General features: G+C 34.8%; 4 protein-coding genes across 9 annotated transcripts; 3 read left to right on the top strand and 1 right to left on the bottom strand.

Annotated features, from left to right (window-relative positions):
- The first annotated feature begins 229 nt into the window (after positions 1–229).
- On the top strand, positions 230–2290 carry miple1 (midkine and pleiotrophin 1). Of its 2 annotated transcripts, none has more exons than XM_002060278.4 (6): positions 230–373; positions 554–640; positions 1104–1338; positions 1426–1563; positions 1642–1821; positions 1926–2290. In XM_002060278.4, exons 2-6 carry the CDS (start codon positions 632–634, stop codon positions 1946–1948), a joined length of 585 nt encoding a protein of 194 aa, XP_002060314.2. In that variant the 5' UTR covers positions 230–373; positions 554–631; the 3' UTR covers positions 1949–2290. The 2 variants fall into 2 exon arrangements, with proteins under 2 accessions (XP_002060314.2, XP_015023716.1); XM_015168230.3 differs by having other exon boundaries at positions 231–385.
- A 4427-nt stretch (positions 2291–6717) lies between these two features.
- On the top strand, positions 6718–10769 carry LOC6636843 (uncharacterized). Of its 3 annotated transcripts, none has more exons than XM_032435615.2 (5): positions 6718–6876; positions 9200–9707; positions 10088–10225; positions 10317–10520; positions 10574–10769. In XM_032435615.2, exons 2-5 carry the CDS (start codon positions 9230–9232, stop codon positions 10600–10602), a joined length of 849 nt encoding a protein of 282 aa, XP_032291506.1. In that variant the 5' UTR covers positions 6718–6876; positions 9200–9229; the 3' UTR covers positions 10603–10769. The 3 variants fall into 3 exon arrangements, with proteins under 3 accessions (XP_032291506.1, XP_002060315.2, XP_032291505.1); XM_002060279.4 differs by having other exon boundaries at positions 6728–6904; XM_032435614.2 differs by having other exon boundaries at positions 6749–6771.
- Positions 10770–13048, bottom strand: LOC6636844 (ATP-dependent RNA helicase p62). Of its 3 annotated transcripts, none has more exons than XM_070207939.1 (4): positions 12980–13048; positions 12644–12727; positions 11819–12594; positions 10770–11761 (listed from the first exon to the last, which is right to left on the bottom strand). In XM_070207939.1, the coding sequence occupies exons 3-4, from the start codon at positions 12590–12592 to the stop codon at positions 10922–10924; spliced, it is 1614 nt and encodes a 537-aa protein (XP_070064040.1). In that variant the 5' UTR covers positions 12593–12594; positions 12644–12727; positions 12980–13048; the 3' UTR covers positions 10770–10921. The 3 variants fall into 3 exon arrangements, with proteins under 3 accessions (XP_070064040.1, XP_002060316.2, XP_070064041.1); XM_002060280.4 differs by lacking the exon at positions 12980–13048 and adding an exon at positions 12792–12924; XM_070207940.1 differs by lacking the exon at positions 12980–13048 and having other exon boundaries at positions 12644–12732.
- A 72-nt stretch (positions 13049–13120) lies between these two features.
- ttm2 (tiny tim 2) lies at positions 13121–14625 on the top strand. Its single transcript, XM_002060281.4, has one exon. The coding sequence runs from the start codon at positions 13250–13252 to the stop codon at positions 14483–14485; it is 1236 nt and encodes a 411-aa protein (XP_002060317.1). The 5' UTR covers positions 13121–13249; the 3' UTR covers positions 14486–14625.
- Positions 14626–21433: the final 6808 nt, after the last annotated feature.

Raw genomic sequence — 21433 nt, 5'->3', positions numbered from 1 at the left:
AATTATTGGCAAATCAATTCATGATATTTTGCTTTGAATTGCAAGACTTCATCCTAAAACAGGAAACATAGCAGCTGCAATGGTGGGGTTTATTTTTGGAACATGCGCAGCTTTATGATAAAAGCCCTCGGTGCGAGAGCGAGATAGATGAAAAGAGAATGACACCTGGTTGAGAGCATAACATCCTTCAGGATACTATGCAGGGCCTTTTGCAGCTTTTCGCATATTTTGCTATTCAGTTTAAAAGAGACACGCAACGAAAGCAGTTCAGAAAAATTCCCAGAACAAATTCTTTTTCTGCGCTCAGTCTCATCCCCAGTCAGCGCCATAGTCAATTGGCTACTTTAGTGTGTGTGGTGGAGGAGCGTTTTGTGTGTGTATAACTGTTAGTTTAAGAATTGTGTTTCAATTTAGTGCTACGCAGTTAGCCATTTTTGAATCCGAATCAAAGGATATAAGAAATCCAAGAGTTCAAATATTTTAATTTAAAAGCAAATATATTTTGTATCTGTTTCTATTTGTGTGTATTGTTCTTGATTTTTTACAATTTTAGTGTGATTGTCTGGATTAACAAATATACTGCGCGTATTGCGTCACTCTTTACATAGTTGAGCGATACTAAGGAAATTGTATGCAGAGGGTAAGCACAAAGAATTTTCATTTAGCTTTCAGATGCTTTAGATTCTGTAAGCTGATGTGTGTATATTTACTTTTTAGTAATAAGTATAAATCAATTTTTTTGCTGTCCACAAATTTTACATACATTTAATGTTCCTAATCCCAACTTATCAAAACAGCTATTAAGGCTACACTTCATAGATCATTAATTTAAAGACTAGTAAAAAAACTATAAAAAATTATTAAAATTGTCCGAGTCAGTATGGCAACTGCAAAGCATTGCTCATAAATTCAGTTAAATTGATGAATAATGCAATTTTTTTAAAAACAAAAACAAAACGAGTGACTGAAGCAGTGTTGCAAAGGAAAAGTATCTAAAACGGTATTGGTCATTGCTATTAAGCTAATTTAATCATACGATATTTTACCACATTAATTAATGCCATACAAAAATAAAAGTGTACATTTACGGCTTAAAATTGTAGGCAATCAACACTCGTACAATGAGTCATAATTGCAAAGGGTTCTGGGTGGCTGCGATCTTAACATGGTCAGCTTTGATGTCTAATTTTGTGTTTGGAACTACAGAGGGGCAGGAGACGCCACTAGCTCTGCCCGTGGCCGAGCTGACTCAACCCACAACAGCTATACAGGGGGAGGTTTGGGAAGAGGATGATCACGAGGTCTTAATACGCAACGAACGCGGGACAAAGAGCGATGGTGAGCTCAGTTGTTAACTTTTTTTATAAGCGACCTTTATTATAGAGAATTAAATTGTTTCTAATGATATTAAACTTTGCTTCACAGGCCTCTCATGTCGTTATGGCAAAAACCCATGGACTGAATGTGATACTAAAACTAATACTCGTTCTCGAACTTTGACATTGAAAAAGGGCGACCCAGCTTGCGATCAAACTCGCACTATTCAAAAAAAGTGCAAGAAGGGTAAAAATGTGATATAAATCTACTAAGAAAATGGGTTAATATAAAACAAATTATGTATTTTTCTTAAATGAATTTCAGCGTGTCGTTATGAGAAGGGCTCTTGGTCTGAATGCACTACTGGACAGATGACCAGAGCTGATAAGTTAAAGGTCACTAGCGATCCTTCATGCGAAGCAACACGTTTGATTAAGAAGAACTGTAAGCCCGGCAAGTCCAAGGATAAGACTGCCAAGGAGCAGCGCAAAAATAAGGATAAAGGTTAGTAATCGAATTTTTAGATATGAAGACAGAGCATACTTAAGACACTATAACAGGCATTATAAGATTATATTTATTTTTTGGGTATCTTATCTTACCTGCAGCTGCTCGCAAAGGACGTGTTTAAGTAATCTGGTAGCAAAGACTAATTTTTTTTAAAGTCAGATGTTAGATTTTTCCCTGCAGCTCGTTTTTCAAAATATAAGAATACTAAATAAAATCGTAAAAAATAAACCCACTTAATGGATAACCGTAAAAATTATATTTGAACACATTTAAAAAATTGTAGATTTCATTTAAACAATTTATATAAAATAACGGAATAAACTAAAATCTACACTAAAGAAAAAGTTTGCAAGAATTTGCGATTGATATTTGCAACCATGGCAGTTCAGTTTATTCAAGTTTCTCCAAATGAAAAAAAAAAAAAAAAACAATACGACTGATCCGGCAGATAGGAATTTTTATAGCCCGGAAGATTGTCCGACAATTCATATAAAGCATTAGCCGAGTTATTCTTAAAATAACTTTACACCTACATTAATATAAACCTTCCCATATTTAAACAAAAGTTATTCAAACATAATTGATGTAAAACGTTCGTCTGAAAATATCAGCTTCTGTATTTGATCTCAATAAAAGAGAACAGAAAAAACAGCGGCACGTATAATTGATATAAGAATACATATACAATTTAGACATACAATAAATGCAAAAATTTAATAAAACACTTAGTGTAAATATTGTAAAAAGTAATACAATAGTATTGCAAAGTAACAAAGGGACATTGGCCGATTGGTAATCGTAAGAGCATTAGATAATGCGATTGCGTATTTTAAAAATCTAACATAAAACCCCCGAAAATGTATCTACATACAAATATCTCTCACACAAACTAGATTTTTTTTTCAATTTCAATTTTATTTCAGTTTGAATTATAAAAGGTGAGAAAAATATAATTTTCCGAAAAAAATCATGCAGTACGGAAAACCCTTCCCACAGAAAAAGTCGTTTCAGTTTTAGCTGATAATTATAATAGTATTTAAAAATGAATTTAATATCTTGTTCTTTCTTAAACAAAGTACATTTATTTAAAATAGTAGAGTTGTTTAAGTATTTAAAAAAAATGCAACCATAGCCATTATAATACAAACGATAACTGCATGATCAATTAGAGCTTATGTATAAATATGTGTGGATTCATATAATTATGTAAAATCACACATATGTATATGTAAGAGTTGCAAAACAAATTTATATGAATATTTAATATCAAATGTACTTAACTGAAATTATTTTTATTCTATCGGTAAGCCTTGAAAGCTCGAAGACACGACAAGTAAATCAGAAATTATATACATACAATATAGTCATTTTACACACATACATTAAGAATACAATGAAAGGCAAAATTGAACAAAAAAACTGCAATTTCATAAAATATTATAAATAAAAACTTGACAAGGATTTAAATAAAAACATAATCTATAATAGTTTATCTAGGATATTCTGCTGCCTTTTCGGTCAACTTGCATTTACACAATAGCATTAAAACCTTTTTAATGTTCAATGGGTTCAGGATATACAAAAAAGTATTGATTAAAATTGTTCATTATAATTGGATGTTAATGGTTGTTTGGTAAAATCAAATTTAATGGAAGTTAAGTACTTGGATGTTTATAAGTGACTGTACTTAATTGTGGCTCTGCTGGAAGTGTATACGGTTCGCAGATGTGTAAACGTTAGCGAGATAGGTAACAAATTTCTGGATTAAGCTAACTAATGTAACTTTCCCAAAATTACAGCCCAAATTCAAGGCTCCAGGGCTTGCAATTGATTTTTGTGAACCCAATTACGTACATAAATGTAAGTATTTTATCAGAAAGTTATTTTTGCTTTTTAAAAAATGTGTTGAATAATGTTTTGGCAGTTAGTTTTTACCGGCTACAGCAGCGCGGAGATTCAATATTTAAAAACCAAACTTGATTTTCCTATAATAATCGGTAACATTCAGAAAAGTCTTGCGTTTATGGCTTATAATCTAATTGTACTGATATATATATATATATATATATATATATATATATATATATATATATATATGAAATAGGGATATAAGAAAATAAAATGAATCACAATATCTTCATAGTTATTCAAAGTGGGTGTGGTGAAAGGCTTGTCTGAAAAACTCTGCTAATTGTAAAATAATAGAACTCCGTAGATCATTTATGAGTGAAAACATTTAACATAACATTTTATATTGATATTATCGAGAAGTAATGCTCTCATAATAATATGAGCATGCATATCTACGTAAAATATTTTGATTGGACAATCATAAGGATCGTATTTGGATAGCTGTAGGCTAGGGCTTTTATACAGTTGTCAACAAGAGAAGGCACATTCAACAACCATATTATCAGTGCGTCTCCTCTGAATCCGTTTACGAGTGAAAAGCACGCTAATAGGTTTTTTGTCATCTCGTACAGACTGTAAATGTATGTGGCTGTATGTATATACATATGTTTGTATATACATACAGAAATACTTCTTTCATTGAATTTCCCATTGCTCGTGTAGAAAGTAATTCGAAGAACTGACAATTTAATACTTGACATTTGTAGCTGCTAGAACTGGGATATGGGACAGAACTGGTTAACTTATATTCATACATAAAACATCCATAAGTATGTCCATACTGCGTTGTCGGCTATTCACATTTGAATACAATATAGATATGTATGTATATGTAAACAGTAAAGCTGTCACAAAAACAATATTATTTACTTAAAGACTTTCATAAATAAAAAAACGCCTTTTCAGAAAACGCTCTTAAAGATTTATAATTATAAGCGTGCAGGAAAGAGAAGACAATAATCAAGAAAATGAGCTGCATCTACATATGTATGTATAGATGTCCATTAAGTCACCCCTGATTGCGTGTAGTATCAATTGTTAGTCGATTGTGCGCTTGAAAAAATGTACATACATATGTATGTATGTACATACATGTATGTATGTTTAGCACTGTCATTGAAATCTGATTTTTGCACATCAGCAACGTCATCAACAATGACGGCAGCAGTCATTTATATACGTACATAAATGCAAGCTGTGCAATTGCCAGAAAATATGGCAACACATACATGTATACACTTATTCCTGCATTTATATACATACATACGATGGTATATATGTATTATTGTTACTGCTTCCCTCATTACACATACATTCATACATAGCTATGTATATTTCATAATCTAAGTAACTTATATGTATATATATGTGAATGCGACTAACAATTCCGTTAACACTAATAAATCCTGAAAATACGGGAAAAAAGTTAATGTTGGCACATAGCAACACATTGAGATACAATTTCTCACCAAATGAGCAAGATAACACGGTGAGTACAATAGAGTACGAAAGAGAGAGAGAGAGACAGAGAAAGAGAGAGAGAGAGAGAGAGAGAGAGTGTGAGAAACAATGAGAACGCAAGAGATAGTGATATAGAGAGAAGCGGAGAAAGAGAGAATGTGAGAGAGACAGAAAACGCAAGCGCGGAGAGAGGAAAATTCAAAGATATTTTTAGATTAAAAGTGGAAGGTGAATGCTCGTGTGCAGAAATATGTCAGCCTACTTCACATTGTATTTGAAGCTAAATCCAAGTTGCTAACCGTTTTTGCTAGGGAACTCTGCTGTCTCGACTGTCTAAAAACCTGCAGCTTTCCGGGCTCTCTAGCGACTGGTCAACCACAAATATATTTACAAGCAGACACACATACATGCAATACAAACAGACCGATAAATATGTATATATGTATATGAAAAGTATAAACTAAGAAAGTAAACAAAGAAGTAAATGAAGAAAATACATATCAACGACGTCGTTTGCCGTACAATCTCACGCTTCTTATACTAGCATGTGATACATGTATGTATGTTGAACATATAATGCATCTGCAAGTGTACTTATAAATATATTCACTAAACCAACAACAACGAAATGTTTGTTTGTTTGTTTTTGTTTTATATTTTTGTTTTCATTTTTTCCCTTGCCTGACTGGATATTTAACGTTTGGCATTTCTCCAGTCTGCTTGAAACAATTTTTGGTATCTCATCAAAACAATGCGCTCTCTGCTGGGAACGTTAAATATGACTTGATTCTGATACACTCAATCTAAAAATCCACTCAAAACTCGTTTCCTACCGCATGGAATGGAGAGTATAAAACCCATCATTAAAATTGAATCTCAATATGTTTGATAAAAGTTGTCTAGGAAAAATGAAAATAAATATTAAAATTGTATTTAATACTTTAATAATTAAAAAAAAATGTTAAACAGTTTCTGATAATTTTACGTTATATTTGCAAATATACATATATATATATATATATATATATATATATATTTCTGATAATTTTACGTTATATTTGCAAATATACATATATATATATATATATATATATATATATATATATATACATACAAAATTATAAATATATATATATATTTATAATTTTTATTTATTTTATTTTTAAACTCATTCCGTCTTATCTGAAATTAAATGCATTTGCTCTCCATCAATCATATGAAAAAAACAGCCTGATGCTTATGACACTTGTCACGGCAGTAACTGCTGGAACGTTGCACCACAATAACACAAATGTCATTGGTTGTCGATAAGACTAAATGCCATATATATTTAGTTATGTCTATACTAATAGATACCAATCCCAAAGAGTGGTGATGAAAGAGAATAAGTCACCTTAAACTCCATTGAAATTCCGCTCAGTGCATTGAGTGTGTGGCAAGCTGAGTTATTTTGTTGCCTCTCGTATTTCAAGTGTTGTTTGTTACTTGCAGCGTCACCAGCCGCAGCATATGCCAGCTTCACTCAGTTCTCGCCCAGCTCTGGAGCGTGTTGATCGGCCACGGCAACGCGCAGTTAAGTGAAAATTATTTTTAAAGCTTTTGCTAATTGAGATTTTAAACTTAGTTCTGACGGAATTGCAACAGAGCAGTAACCTCGGGTAAAAGAGGACCTTTTGAGTGAGTCTCTCCCGTGTTTTTGTAAATGGTGCGCGGTAATATCCGAAAAATTCTTTACCTAAATTTCTAAAAATTCTAGCGCTCAGTGACAGAGATCAAGTTTCACACCATAATTGCTAAAAACTCCTCCTGATTCTTAAAACTTACTAACTTAATTACGTTTAAAAGAAGCAACCAATAAAAACAAAAAAGAAAAACAATTTTTTAATTCATAGTGTATTAAATCGTTTTTGCGATTTAGTTAGTTCATAAATGCACACTATGATGCTTACTTAACCTATCGATATCCTGTTTTTTGGGCAATTTTGGTAAATAATAAGAGCTAGAGTCGCCAAACTTAACATATAGCTTTTAAAATAGAATATATATATGCGTTTGATTTTGGAAGAAGAGGTTTCAGGGTATCCCCTAGTCGGGAGCTCCCGACTAGAACCTCTTACTTGTTTGTGTTGAAATAAGAGGGTTCAGAGTATTCCCTAGTCGGGAGCTCCTGACAAGAACCTCTTCCTTGTTTTATTTGTATAAAGACAATGAATTATGGAGTTAAATGCAAATTCTTTGTATTTCTTCTCCCTCTTATACCACGTTTCTTAAACCATACGCAGATTAGAATTTTTTTATATTTATGAATCGATATAAGCACAGTTTCTTTGATGTATATTCAACCTCGATTTTCGAGCGTTTCTCGGAAAATATAAGATCCAGATCCTTTTTTAGTGGTGTATGCATAATTTATAAGCTGAATCTACAATAAAAGGGCAGCGTGACAGCAAAGTGGTTCAGGACTGAAGAGAAGTATAATAATATATGTATACTCTACAATAAAAGGGCAGCGTGACAGCAAAGTGGTTCAGGACTGAAGAGAAGTATAATAATATATGTATACTCTCTAAGGAAACGCATAGGATGAATGAACAGTAATACATACATATGCCAGGATTTTGGCAAAATACCAGCGTTGCTTTTATCTATCGCCTGTTTCGATTATAAATTGATAATCTATTGGAATATTTACTTATTAGTATTTATTTATTATGTAAAGTGAAGTGGTGTAGACCCTATTCTATATCCTCAATTAAGTGTCTCTAGCCTTATAAACTCCTAGATTACCCAAAGAACAAAATATTGATACCACTTTTTATTGAAAAGTTAAGTTATCGTTATTTTAAAATAAGCTTAATATTCGGAAGAACTATTTGCAAATTCAAATTTGGGAACCATTTGCAGGGTATTAAATAGGTAAAAGTACTCGCTATGGAACCCTTGGAATTCGCTTTCATTCCACTTCATGTATTGTCTGCTCTGAACTTTAAACAAGCGTCAATTGCTTAACTACAACTGCCTGTGCAAATAGTTCGTACACATAAAAATGTATCCGTTTTGAAAGACTGAAGTCAATTGGTCTCAAATACTTTATACATGCCTCCAGACAAGGCAATTCAATTGGATCCCTTTAAATAAATTAAAATAAAATATAAAATCGTTGATGCAGCTCCTTCCAGTGGCCGTTCTTTGATTGCAGATTTTATATATGCATAGACAGCTTACAAAAAATTTACATCAGACAACTTATTCATAAATTAATTTACTGATTGCCTTAAAAATGAGTGAGAGGAATGCCAGGTCCCCTTTGCATGTTCACCAGATGTGCAATATCCACAATGAAATTGTTTAAAACTAGATTTTCTAATGAGTTCTGACTGCAGACAATTCGTTAATAATCTGAATGTTATTTAAAAAAAAAGTATATATATATAAATACGATTGCCATAAGCTTCTTTATTTAAGGATGTTTCTCAACTACAAGTGCGTGTTTTGACTACACTAAAGTTTACAACTAAGTTGACTAGTTGCAAATACATTTAGTTGAAATTTTTTTTGGTGGTGCTATGCGACGCCACTTGTGCCCTTTGGTTGGTTTTTTAGTTGCTTTGTTTGTTTTAAGTTGGATTTTTGAAGTTTTTCTGGGTACGCTGCAAATTTAATTGTTTAAGAATCTGAGTTTCAAGTCCGTTTTTTAAATGGCTTTTACCTAATTACTTCTTCTTACTAAGCAAAATATATTTAATTTCGACCTAGTATAATTAAATTTATTCTTTTTTCCATTTAATTTTTTCGCCTTTAGTTGCTTGCTTGGATAAAAAGTTAAGCAATGTTACTTAGCAGACATAAAAAAGACCTATATTATAAATAAATGTGTATTTATTTGCTAAACTATTAATGCAAAATAGGTCGTTTGCCTCAATTTTTTTATACACACCCAGTTAAAGTGTAATAGTCTAATAATTAACCGCGTTTTTATTTTTATGTCTGCTTTTCTTAGGGAGCCAGAGTACATAGCTGGCCAACTGAAATGATTCTTTTAAAAACCGTGTCCACACACGCCATGATCCATTTGTTGCTAGCAACAGTGCTGCTGATGCCCATGTTGATTTATAGTCATGAGCATCATGGTAGTGGGAAAAACAGTGCTATTCCTCTGACTGAGCTCGCTAGGGGTGCGAAACTGGTTATGGAAAATCACTCTGGTGACGTGACAGTGCGTACAGCGCGTGAAGCTGCAACTGAAAAGTTGGCTACAGTGCCTGTAACTACTACAGTTGGTGGAAATAAACGTGTAAAAAACAATAAAAAAGGAAACAATCCGAACAATCAGATGCAGCGCGCTGGTGCAGCAGGTTCTCGTAAGTCAAGCTTAAAGCAATCATCTCTACCCATTGGTAAGGATGTTCTGATGGTGCAGCCGCGACATTTCCTAAAGCCTAAAAATGCGGAACATCAGCATCGTTCAGGCAAAAGATCGGGAGCAAGGGCAAGGACCACACAAAATGGTAAGCTTAAAAACCTCGACTCCAAATATTTTATAATGTTCATTTTTTCACCCTGAACCCATTGAAATTGGGTGAAAAGGGTATATTGTATTGGTGCAAAATGAAAATGTATGTAAAATGCAGAAGGGAGCATCTCCGACCTCATAAAGTATATATGATGCTGATCAAAAATATATATACTTTAAAGGGTTGCAGACTTGCTTCCTTCTGCCTTTTACATACATTTAGATTTTGCAGAAATAATCGTAGATCTTTCTCAAATGCATATTCTTGCAAAGTCGAGTCAACTACATTCTTCAGATTTTACCCCAACGTTTATTAACTGGTCATAAACATTCACGTTAATTATTAAAATAAATAATATTATATTCTTCACACAGCACCATCTTGTCGTTATGCAAAGAGTTCATGGACGGATTGTGATGCTAAAACTAACATGCGCACGCGTACTCTATCTTTGAAAAGGGGTGAGTCCCAGTGTCCACCCACTAGGACCATACAGAAAAAGTGCAAGAAAGGTTAGTAAAATTAAAAGTTAGTTAATAGCAATGTTGGCAGCAAAGCAATATATTTCATATATTGATTTGTCACATTTTCGGATTTTTTAAGCTTGCCGGTATGAAAAGGGACCCTGGTCAGAATGTATAGCTGGACAAATGACACGTGAGGAGAAATTAAAGGCATCTGAAGATGATACTCAACACAGCTGCGACCTCGTTCACATTAACAACAAAAAGTGCACTCCTGGTGCTATAGAAAAAAAAACAGCTACCAGCGTTCGCTCTTCCAAGGTGCGTAAGCACAAGGAGAAAGGTAACTACTGCGACTACAATACAAAGTCTTTACTAATCTTTGAGAAATCGCAGGTACCCGCCAGACGCCGACTCCAGCTTAATGGGTCAAATAGGTAAGGTTATAAATCAACAATGTATTTAGCAACAGCACAAAATATAGTAGTTTTAAGTTTAAAAAGTATACGTAAAGTTCGGCGCGCATTAAGCAGGCAAATTATATATTTTATTTATATTTTTAAACTGTTTAAAATGTATGTTTTCATGAAAATTTTATTTGTATATTATTTTTATATGGTTGATGGATAAAAACCTTTATCAAAATTGTACTCATACTCTTGCGTGGCAATAAATAAGCAAGATGATAGTGAGCTAAAGTATAAAACACCTAAAATGAAAATTTAATAATCCTATTCATTTTTCCTAATGGCGCGCAGAGTTTGAGTATCTGTTACCGTTTGAAAACCCAGCACTACCACCAAGCGCACCACCGCTATAGCTTCTTTGGGCGGTGCTGCTACTGAATCCCCGTTCGGTGTTGAAACTCCTGGCCGTGCATGATGGATCAAAGCGATTGCCAGATTCGCTAAACGCGTTAAAGCCACTTAAAGAGCCACGGTAGGAACTGAAAGCATTAGAACTTCCGGATGATCCATTGCCGCCTCCGACATAACTTCTAACAGATCCCCGGCCACCACGACTGCGCCCACTGCCACCGCCCGCATCTTGTGCTATGTATTCCAATTCTGGATTTACGATTTGATTTGCCTCCCGCAGGACCTCAATTAATGCGCGTGCACATTTGGCGTTTTTTCGTGTAAAGAACGCATACGATGTTCCTGTAGAACGATTCCGTCCAGTGCGCCCAATTCGATGTATGTAATCTTCTGATGATTGTGGAAAATCAAAGTTAATGACATACTTAATGCCATCGATATCAAGGCCACGTGCTGCCACATCGGTTGCCACTAATATATTGGCACGGCCGCTACGAAAGTCATTAAGCACATTGTCACGATCCATCTGGGATTTGTCGCCATGTATGGAACCCACACTAACGCCTAAAGCATTTATGAACCGTGCCAGTTTATCCACCTTTTTTTTTGTGGCTACAAATATGATAATCTTTCCTGGCATAGCGGCCTGGTCATAAATGTGTGATAACAGATCTTTTAATTTTGCGCCTTTCTCATGCTCAGCGCAAACTTCTACATACTGTCGAATGTTGTGGTTGGCTGACAGTTCCATTGAGCCGATGTTTATCTTTGTAAATTGTCGAGATATAAACTACATTAAAAAACGCTATCAATTCAAACTTACATGTATGTAGTTGCCGAGGAAGTCTTCTGCCAGTTGGCGTACTTCTTTTGGCCAAGTTGCGCTCCACATCAGTGTTTGACGGTCTGGCCTGATTTGGCCAAATATTTTACGTATCTGCGGCTCAAAGCCCATGTCCATCATACGGTCAGCCTCGTCTAATACAAGGTATGTGCAGCGACGCAAATTTGTTGTACCGGCTTGTAAAAAATCAAGCAAGCGGCCCGGTGTGGCAATCACAATTTCGACGCCACGTTGCAAGTCACTGGCTTGCTTAGTACGCGGTGATCCGCCAAAAATACATGTATTGCGTACAGAGGAGCTGGAGCCAAAATCATTGGCCACCGACTGAATTTGCTGAGCCAGTTCGCGCGTGGGAGCTAGTACAAGTGCTATGGGACCCCCACCACGCTCTAATGGCGCTTGACCTCTGATGTGTACTATGGCAGGTAGTATAAAAGCCAGCGTCTTGCCTGAACCTGTCTTAGCTATGCCAACCAAGTTGTTCCCTGACATAACTATTGGCCACGATTGGGCTTGAATTGGTGTGGGTTCTATGTAGCGCTGACGTCGTATTTCGTTCATACAATATTCTGGAAAGCAAGCTTCATCAAAACACTGGATAGGGTTGGGAGCCAGACCCCATATGGTGATTTGATGCTGGGTACGGTAGCAATCAACTTCCTGTGATGAACGATTACGATTTTTTGGATGTTCCTGGTAAAAGCTTTTCTGAAATGGCTGAAGTCGCATGTCCGACCAGTTAATATTGTTCATGCCTAAGCGAATAATTATTAATTGATATAAGATACAAATAATGCTACATACTGCCAAAATCATCGTTTTCAGCATCAGCACCTCGGTTTAGACCGCCACTACGACGTGGACGGCTTTCAATGCGTCCAGAATGTACTGAAATAATGTTTTCAAAGAATTATAAAAATATTTGTCTTTTTTGGATTATAAATATCTATACCACCACCATATACGCCGAAACCAGAACGAACTGCAACATTTGTTTCAAAGCATTTAGTAAATGAAAGTTTTGTTTTTCATTATTAGCAATTTTAAAACATTTTGGAATATTAAATATTTTTCTTAATAATAAGGAGATAAAATAAATATATTGAGTCAATCCTATTATGCTTATACATAATTATTTACCTAGCGTTACTTTTCTTATTGTCCAATTTAATTATATATTTAAGTATATTCGACTTAAAAACAAGAAAAATGTTGTATGACTTCAAATCGCTCAGCAAGCATACTTTAACTGTCATTGACTGGTGACAATTTATGAAAAACCACAAAACTAAAAAAAAATCCTCGGCTGATTTAAACAAAAATGTCAAATTTTTCAGTGGCCATTTCGTAAATTGGAAAATCAAAATAATTCATTTATTTGAATCTGCAGACATACGTTGCAATTTGCAAATGACTCCAATCGCAATAGGGCGAATGCTGTACGGGGGCTCACGCTTCAGCCGCAAGCTCATAAATACTTCTCGTGCGCTCACATCAGGCTTATGGCACACCATGATTAATAGTGTCATGCTACAGACACAGGCGGGAATTAAGTGCACAGAAAAGGGAGTGTATATGCCCCCCTGCAATATATATTCTAACTATTTAGAACCCCCGCATCTTGTGTATTTGATACACCGCCGCTACTCAACATGTGAGAAAACATCAACGCAGATACTGTCTAAATTATTTCCGCAGACATCAATGGAGCTTGACGATGAGGCGAGTCGTGATCGACGTAAGCGTGAGGAAGAGGAAGAACTTAGGGAAATGGAGCGGGCCTGGAAGCGTATGAAAATAGGGTTTGGGGTCTTTGGTGTGGGAGGTGTGATCTTCTCTTTTTGGGCTATTTACTTCTTTGGTAAGCCGTCACTTGATGAACAAGGAAACGAAGTTACGGACGAGTTCAGTTCTTTGCCGCTGGTTAAGCAATACATGGCACGTACTTTTAAGTCGCTTAATCATTTTCAAAGGTTCATTCAGGAACCCTCAAGCCAGAAATTGCTGCCTGACCCGCTACAGGCACCTTATGTTCAACCCCCCTACACACTGGTACTTGAGGTTAAGGACCTGCTTATACATCCCGATTGGACTTATCAAACGGGGTGGCGTTTTAAAAAACGTCCTGGCGTGGACGTTTTCTTGAGGGAATGTTCAAAGTATTTTGAGATTGTTGTATATACAGCCGAGCAAGGAATGACTGTTTTTCCGCTGCTTGATGCCCTCGATCCCAGCGGCTATATAATGTACCGTCTTGTGCGTGATTCAACTCACTTCGTTGGTGGCCACCACGTGAAGAATCTTGATAATCTGAATCGCGATCTCAAGCGCGTGGTAGTCGTAGACTGGGACAAAAACTCGACAAAAATGCACCCGGGAAACACATTTTCAATACCACGCTGGTCTGGAAACGACGATGACACAACATTATTTGATCTAATCTCGTTCCTAAGCGTGCTCGGAAGCAGTGAAGTGGACGATGTGCGGGAGGTTCTTCAATATTATAACCAGTTTGAGGAGCCCATTGCTAAGTTTCGCGAAAATCAACGAAAGCTTTGTGAACAGATGCAGGCCGATGAATTTGAGAAGTTGAGTAAGCCGAAGCCTATGGTAAAGAACTGGTCGCGCGGCTTCATGAAGCCCTAAAGGTATATCGTAGAAGCCTTTTAGGTTTAGACTTTAACGTTCGTTGCCTTTGCATTGTTGTGATTTAACAAATTATTCTCAAAATAATGTGTATATTCATTTACTCTTAAACCCAAGAACTAATAATTTTATTATTATGACTTTGCCGCTGGCGTTTTAGTTGCAATTAGTTAAAATCCAGCGCATTATGCAATTTTTCCAATTGGTTGTTTATATCCTGAAGTAGAGTATGTAGATCCGTCAGCTGGGCTATTTTCCTAGTGCCAGTTTGCACCATGCTTGCATGCAAAATATTCCTGGCTGAGTCGAAGGTCAACTGCTCCCTTTTAAGATTTTTTCGTACCTCCAATTGTAATTTCTTGATGTGAAAGATCTGTCGTCTTCGCTTATAGCAATGGAACTGCCGTTTTAATGTATATAAGATAAGCAGCAGCCAGAATGTAAGCACAATCACGAAATAATAGGGTACCTTAATTAAAACAAAACATCCATTAACGTTAAGAGCGGAACTTAATCTATATGCTCTCTTCTCTCCTAGACCATCCATTGCTGCATATATGATTTATTGATGCACTCCAACAATACTAACGTACTTATGTGCTATAGACTTAGAATCAAATGACACAAAAAACAATGAAAAACAAATGACCGAAATAAGTAAAACTGTACTTATTTCCTGTTTTGAACAAAGTCCAATCCGTAAAGTTATCTTAAGTCGTAGGTAAATACAAAGAACCCATTACTGTATTGAATATTGCTGTAACACTGTGGAATATACAAAACAGTTTTATATTGCACATCTGTGAACAGAGAGCTTTCCCAGAAATGTTGTGTGTTTTAAATGATTAAATCAAATAGTTAAATGCTTGGGCACTATGTAAAATGCAGCATTGCCAAAACAAAGAATTGAAATTGGAATTGAATTCAAGGACATCGTCAAGGCAGCCAACTTGCAGCTATATATATATATATATATATATATATATATATATATATATATAATAATATATATTTATATATATATAATAATATATATATATATATATATATATATAATAAAATAATTATAATGTACAAATATATATATATATATATATATATATATATATATATATATATATATATAAATGTGATAATACACGCAAAAAAGGAATTCTTCATACATCCACATTTGCCCCGCGCACACATAGCCATTTCAGCTTCGCCCACGCAAACTCTGCAACATGTTGCCGGCTAAAGTTTTCCTTTGTTTTGTGTGTTTTCGTATGTGTAGTTGAACACGTGCTAAGGCAAACAAAACATTTTCAACAATCAACAACATTGGTTTCAATATGCCATGCGCGGCTCTGAATAGGAGAAACTAATCAGGGCATCATTGACCTGAAGAGAATTTCAATATTTCTAAAGGGATGCTGCGGATGCCTACCCTAAACTTATTGAATATGGGTCAGAAGGGTATATTGTTTAATGTAAATGAATCCAACAGGCAGAAAGACGGGTCGATATTGTCAATTAGAAATGCTAATGGCTTTTTATTGCTTTATCATACGAACATCGAGCTTATACCTTTTGTTTCGATATCTTCTATTATATTCATGTATCTATAAAAATCGGCTTGGTATTTTTTGCATAGATCGAAGACAATAAGTGCTAGATATACCAAATTTTTTATTAAGGCGCTCGTTTGACAAGTAGCGCCCCCGTATATATATACATATATAAATATATATATAGTGACATATCCATAGTCGCACCCACCCTTTAACATAACTTAGCACATAAGCATAAGCACAATTATAAACATTTCTAATATTGTAAACAAAGAGCCTGGTGATAACATCGACATTGGTCAAGATCAAACTGTCCCCCTTTGGTAGACATAAACAATTCACCCTAAATATCACGCCACTGTCAATGTTCCCATCAGAGTACTATCCCACGCATAATTGCTGACGCAGCTCAAACTTCACTCAATTTTGACTCAAACTCTCTCAAAGCGAAGTTTGCTAAGCGACCGCAACAGTTAGATAAATCAGTTCATATTCGGGAAGCAAATCTGAATGTACTCAACAAAAGTAGCCGTTAAGTGAAAATAATAAATTGAAATATATTTTTTTATAGTAACCTAACGTGTAAAACTTAATTGGCGCAGCCGGTAGGATACGTCGGGAAAAATTAAAGATCGCTAAAGGATAATTAATTCCCAGATCTAACGCACAATCGCGACCGAAAGTGTTGTCGGAGTGTAATAAAAATTTTCTCGAATACGTATCCGCACAAGAACCTTCGGGTCATTAGTAGCTTAATAATATTGACCCTTTGGGCAATAAAGCTACTACAGTTAATAACGACTGGCTTTGCATATCGTTTGATCCCTGCAATACGTTATTACTGAGTCTTTTTAAGACACACACACAAAAAAAAAAAAAAACATTTACACAATAATCCATCACAAACTTTAACTTAAAATAAAAGTGCAAAATCAAAGAACAATAAAGTTCAAACCTACAAACTCAAAACTATTCAAAAAAAAGTGTATTACACCAAGATGACAATGGAATTATCAGAACAACACCTCAACCAGGCCCTTTCACAACTTAGACAGGTGCCAAGCTTTGACGGATCAACGGATCAACTAAACGCCTTCATTAAAAGGATAGATTACATCCTACACCTGTATCCAACCCGAGATGTTAGACAACATAGCATCTTATACGGAGCCATCGAATTGCAAGTCACAGGAGATGCTCAGAGAATATCACAAAGGACAGCAGCCAACACTTGGCAGGAGCTGAGAAACGCATTGATTGAAGAATACAAAGTGCAGACACCATTTGAAGAACTCCTTCGACGCTTATACAACACGAATTACCAAGGAAACGTCCGTAAGTTCATCGAGGAGCTCGAGAATAAATCTTTTGTTATTTTAAATAAGTTAGCACTAGAAAATATACCTAGCAATACAACCCTTTATACAAATGCTATGAATAACACAATCAAAGATGTTATTACAAAAAAATTACCAGATAGGCTTTTCATGATGTTAGCCAGACACGACATTACGTCGACACAAAAACTAAAGCAAGTAGCTCAAAGAGAGGGATTATATGAAAATAGCGTTACTGAAAAACCTAAAAATAATAATGTTCAGGGAAATCCAAATAACAATCGTAGGAACATGGGAAATTATCAGCAAAATGCTAACCCAACCACCATTTCAAGTGGTTATTCCAACACAAATCAGAGTTATCACGCACAAAATAAACAGCACAATAAGTCCGAAGACAATCAGAAAGCTCACCACGAGTTCCAACAGAAATTAAGTCAAGGTAGATACCAAAATCCCTTAAACTACCAAAATCAGTCCCATTCACGCTTGAATGCACCAAACCCTCCGACTAAACGTCAAAGAGATAGTAACAGTGGGCAGATGAAAATGGATACATCCGAAAATTTTCATCAGCAAGCCTCGGAACAAACAGAAGAAATCCATTCATAAAATTGATTATGAATGACGAAGTTCTAAAATGTGTCATCGACACAGGTTCAACCATTAATCTAATGAAAACTAACCGCTTAAATTTTCCAGTTTACAACGAAACATTAAAGGTTCACACCATAAATGGTGTTATTGAATTAAAACAAAGTATACGATTAGGAGCAAGCAAAATTTGTCCGAGCAAACAAAAATTCTATATTCACGACTTCTCAGAGCATTATGATGTTCTGATTGGGAGAGAATACCTTGAGGCATGTCAAGCAAAAATAGACTATGCACAAGGATCCGTAACCTTAGGAGAATTTAACTTTTGTTTTAGATATAATGACGAAGAGGTCGAAGAGGACATGACCGCACAAGAGTGCCTTGATCCACCCTCAACAGAGGACAGACCATTTAACTTCGCTATAAATAATGAATTAATAGAAAACAATGAGTTTAGGCTAGAGCACCTAAACTCAGAAGAAAAAGAAAAAATAAAAAAAGTTTTACATGAATTTCGTGATATCCAGTACCATGAAGGTGACAATTTGACTTTCACTAGTACAATTAAACACAAAATTCTAACAAAACATGAGGACCCAATTTACAAGCGTCCATACAAATATCCTCAAATATACGATGAGGAAGTAAATAAACAAATAAGCGATATGATAAAACAAAATATCATACGTAAATCCAAATCCCCTTACTGCTCACCAGTAATAATCGTTCCAAAGAAAAACGATGCATCTGGAAAGCAAAAATTCCGGTTAGTCATAGATTACCGCAATCTCAATGAACTAACTATTAATGATAAATACCCTATCCCGATCATGGATGAAATATTAGACAAACTTGGAAAATGTCAATATTTCACAACCATTGATCTAGCCAAAGGCTTTCACCAAATCCAAATGGATCCTGGTTCAATACCCAAGACCGCATTTTCGACTAAACATGGCCATTACGAGTACACTCGCATGCCATTTGGTCTTAAGAATGCACCTGCAACGTTCCAACGTTGTATGAACAATCTCTTAGAAGATTTAATTTTTAAGGATTGTCTGGTCTACTTAGACGACATTATTATTTTTTCCACTTCATTGGAGGAACACATTTTGTCGCTACAAAAGGTATTTAAGAAGCTTAGAGAAGCTAACTTAAAACTACAGTTGGATAAATGCGAGTTTATGAGAAAAGAAACTGAATTTCTCGGTCACATCATCACAACTGAGGGTATAAAACCAAATCCCAACAAGATACAAGCAATTGTCAAATTCCCAATTCCAAAAACCCCAAAAGAAATTAAATCATTTCTAGGATTATGTGGTTTCTATAGGAAATTTATACCAAATTTCGCTAATATAGTAAAACCATTAACACTTAAATTAAAAAAGGGAGCAAAAATCAATATAAAAGACAGAGACTACGAACTAGCGTTTGAAAAGCTAAAAGTACTCATAACATCCGACCCAATTTTAATATACCCTAACTTCGAAAAACCATTTTCATTAACTACAGACGCGAGTAATATGGCAATAGGGGCCGTCCTTTCGCAAGAGCATAAGCCTATATGCTATGCAAGTAGAACTCTCAACGAGCATGAGTTAAATTATTCAACGATTGAAAAAGAATTATTAGCAATCGTTTGGGCCACTAAATACTTTAGGTCCTATCTCTTTGGTCGACAATTTCAAATCCTTAGTGATCACAGACCACTCGTCTGGTTAAATAATATGAAAGAACCTAACATGAAATTACAAAGGTGGAAGATCAAGCTAAATGAGTTTGATTTCCAAATTAAATACGTCCCAGGAAAAGAAAATTATGTGGCAGATGCTCTGTCCAGAATTCAATTAAACGAAAACTTCTTAGGCGAAGATACAATTAGCACAAGAGCAACAATACATAGTGCTCAAGAAGACAACAGTAACCATTTACAAATCACAGAAAGACCACTTAATTATTATAATCGACAAATAGAATTTGAAAAAGGAACCGAGAACGAAACAAAAGTTACGAATTACTTTCACAAAACCAACATAAAAATTACGTACAAAGACATGACTAATACGCATGCCAAAGAATTAATAACAGAATACTTATGCACAAAGAAAAGTGTGCTATACTTCCACAACGAAGCAGATTTTCCAATTTTTCAAGAAGCCTACTTAGAAATAATAAGTCCAAATAATTCAACAAAGGCAATGAAAACTAGTACAAAATTAATAGACCTTCAAACATACGCAGAATTCAAAGAATTAATATTAAAAAAGCACAAAGAATTATTACATCCAGGAATTGAAAAAACTATTAATTGGTTCAAAGCAACCCACTATTTCCCAGATTATCAAAATTTAATTCAAAATCTAATAAATGAATGTGAGATTTGCAACATCGCAAAAACAGAACACAGAGATACAAAATTAACTTTCGAAATAACTCCAGAAATCGCTAATATCCGAGAAAAATATGTAATGGATTTTTACATAGCAGGAGATAAACAATTTTTATCTTGCATTGATATCTATTCAAAATTTGCATCATTATTAGATATAAAAAGTAAAGACTGGCTAGAAACCAAACGAGCTATATTACAAGTGTTCAACCAAATGGGTAAACCCATCGAAATAAAGGCAGACAAAGACTCAGCTTTTATGTGCACAGCTTTACAATTATGGCTAAAATCAGAAGCAGTAAATATTAATATAACCACTAGTAAAAACGGTATATCCGACGTAGAACGATTTCATAAGACAGTTAACGAAAAACTAAGAATCATTAACAGCGACTCAGACGTCGAAAATAAACTTACAAAATTTGAAACTATACTCTACACGTACAATCATAAAACAAAGCACAAAACGACTAACAGAACACCAGCGGACATATTCATATATGCAGGTACACCAGAGTATGACACTCAAGCTAATAAAGAAAAACTAATAAATAACCTCAACAAAAACCGAAGAAACTTTTAACAATTTAATTGAACAAAGTAAAGAATTCAATAACCTTATACAAATCGAATACCTAGTAGAAAAATTAAACAGAGAAATAAACGGCTTAAAAATAGCCAAACGTAGCAAAAGAGGTTTAGTTAACATAGTAGGAACAGCATATAAATACTTATTTGGAACATTAAATCAAGAAGACAAAGCAGAAATTGAACAAAAAATAAGCAACTTAGCAGAAAACAGCGTTCAGGTTAACGAATTAAATTACATAATAGAAGCTATAAACAAAGGAATAGAAATCATGAACGAACTAGATCAAGAGAAACAAAAAGGAAAGAAATTAGATATCCTTATATTTAACTTACAACACTTTACAGAATATATAGAAGACATTGAGATGGGAATGCAGCTCACAAGATTAGGAATTTTTAACCCAAAATTACTAAAACATGACTATTTGTTGCATGTTAATTCTGAGAAATTGTTGAATACAAAAACTTCCACTTGGTT

The sequence above is a fragment of the Drosophila virilis genome, chromosome 3 (assembly GCF_030788295.1).
Source record: "Drosophila virilis strain 15010-1051.87 chromosome 3, Dvir_AGI_RSII-ME, whole genome shotgun sequence".
NCBI classification, from domain to species: domain Eukaryota; kingdom Metazoa; phylum Arthropoda; class Insecta; order Diptera; family Drosophilidae; genus Drosophila; species Drosophila virilis.
Note: the sequence above shows the minus strand (reverse complement) of the source record. Positions and strands in the feature narration are given on the sequence as shown.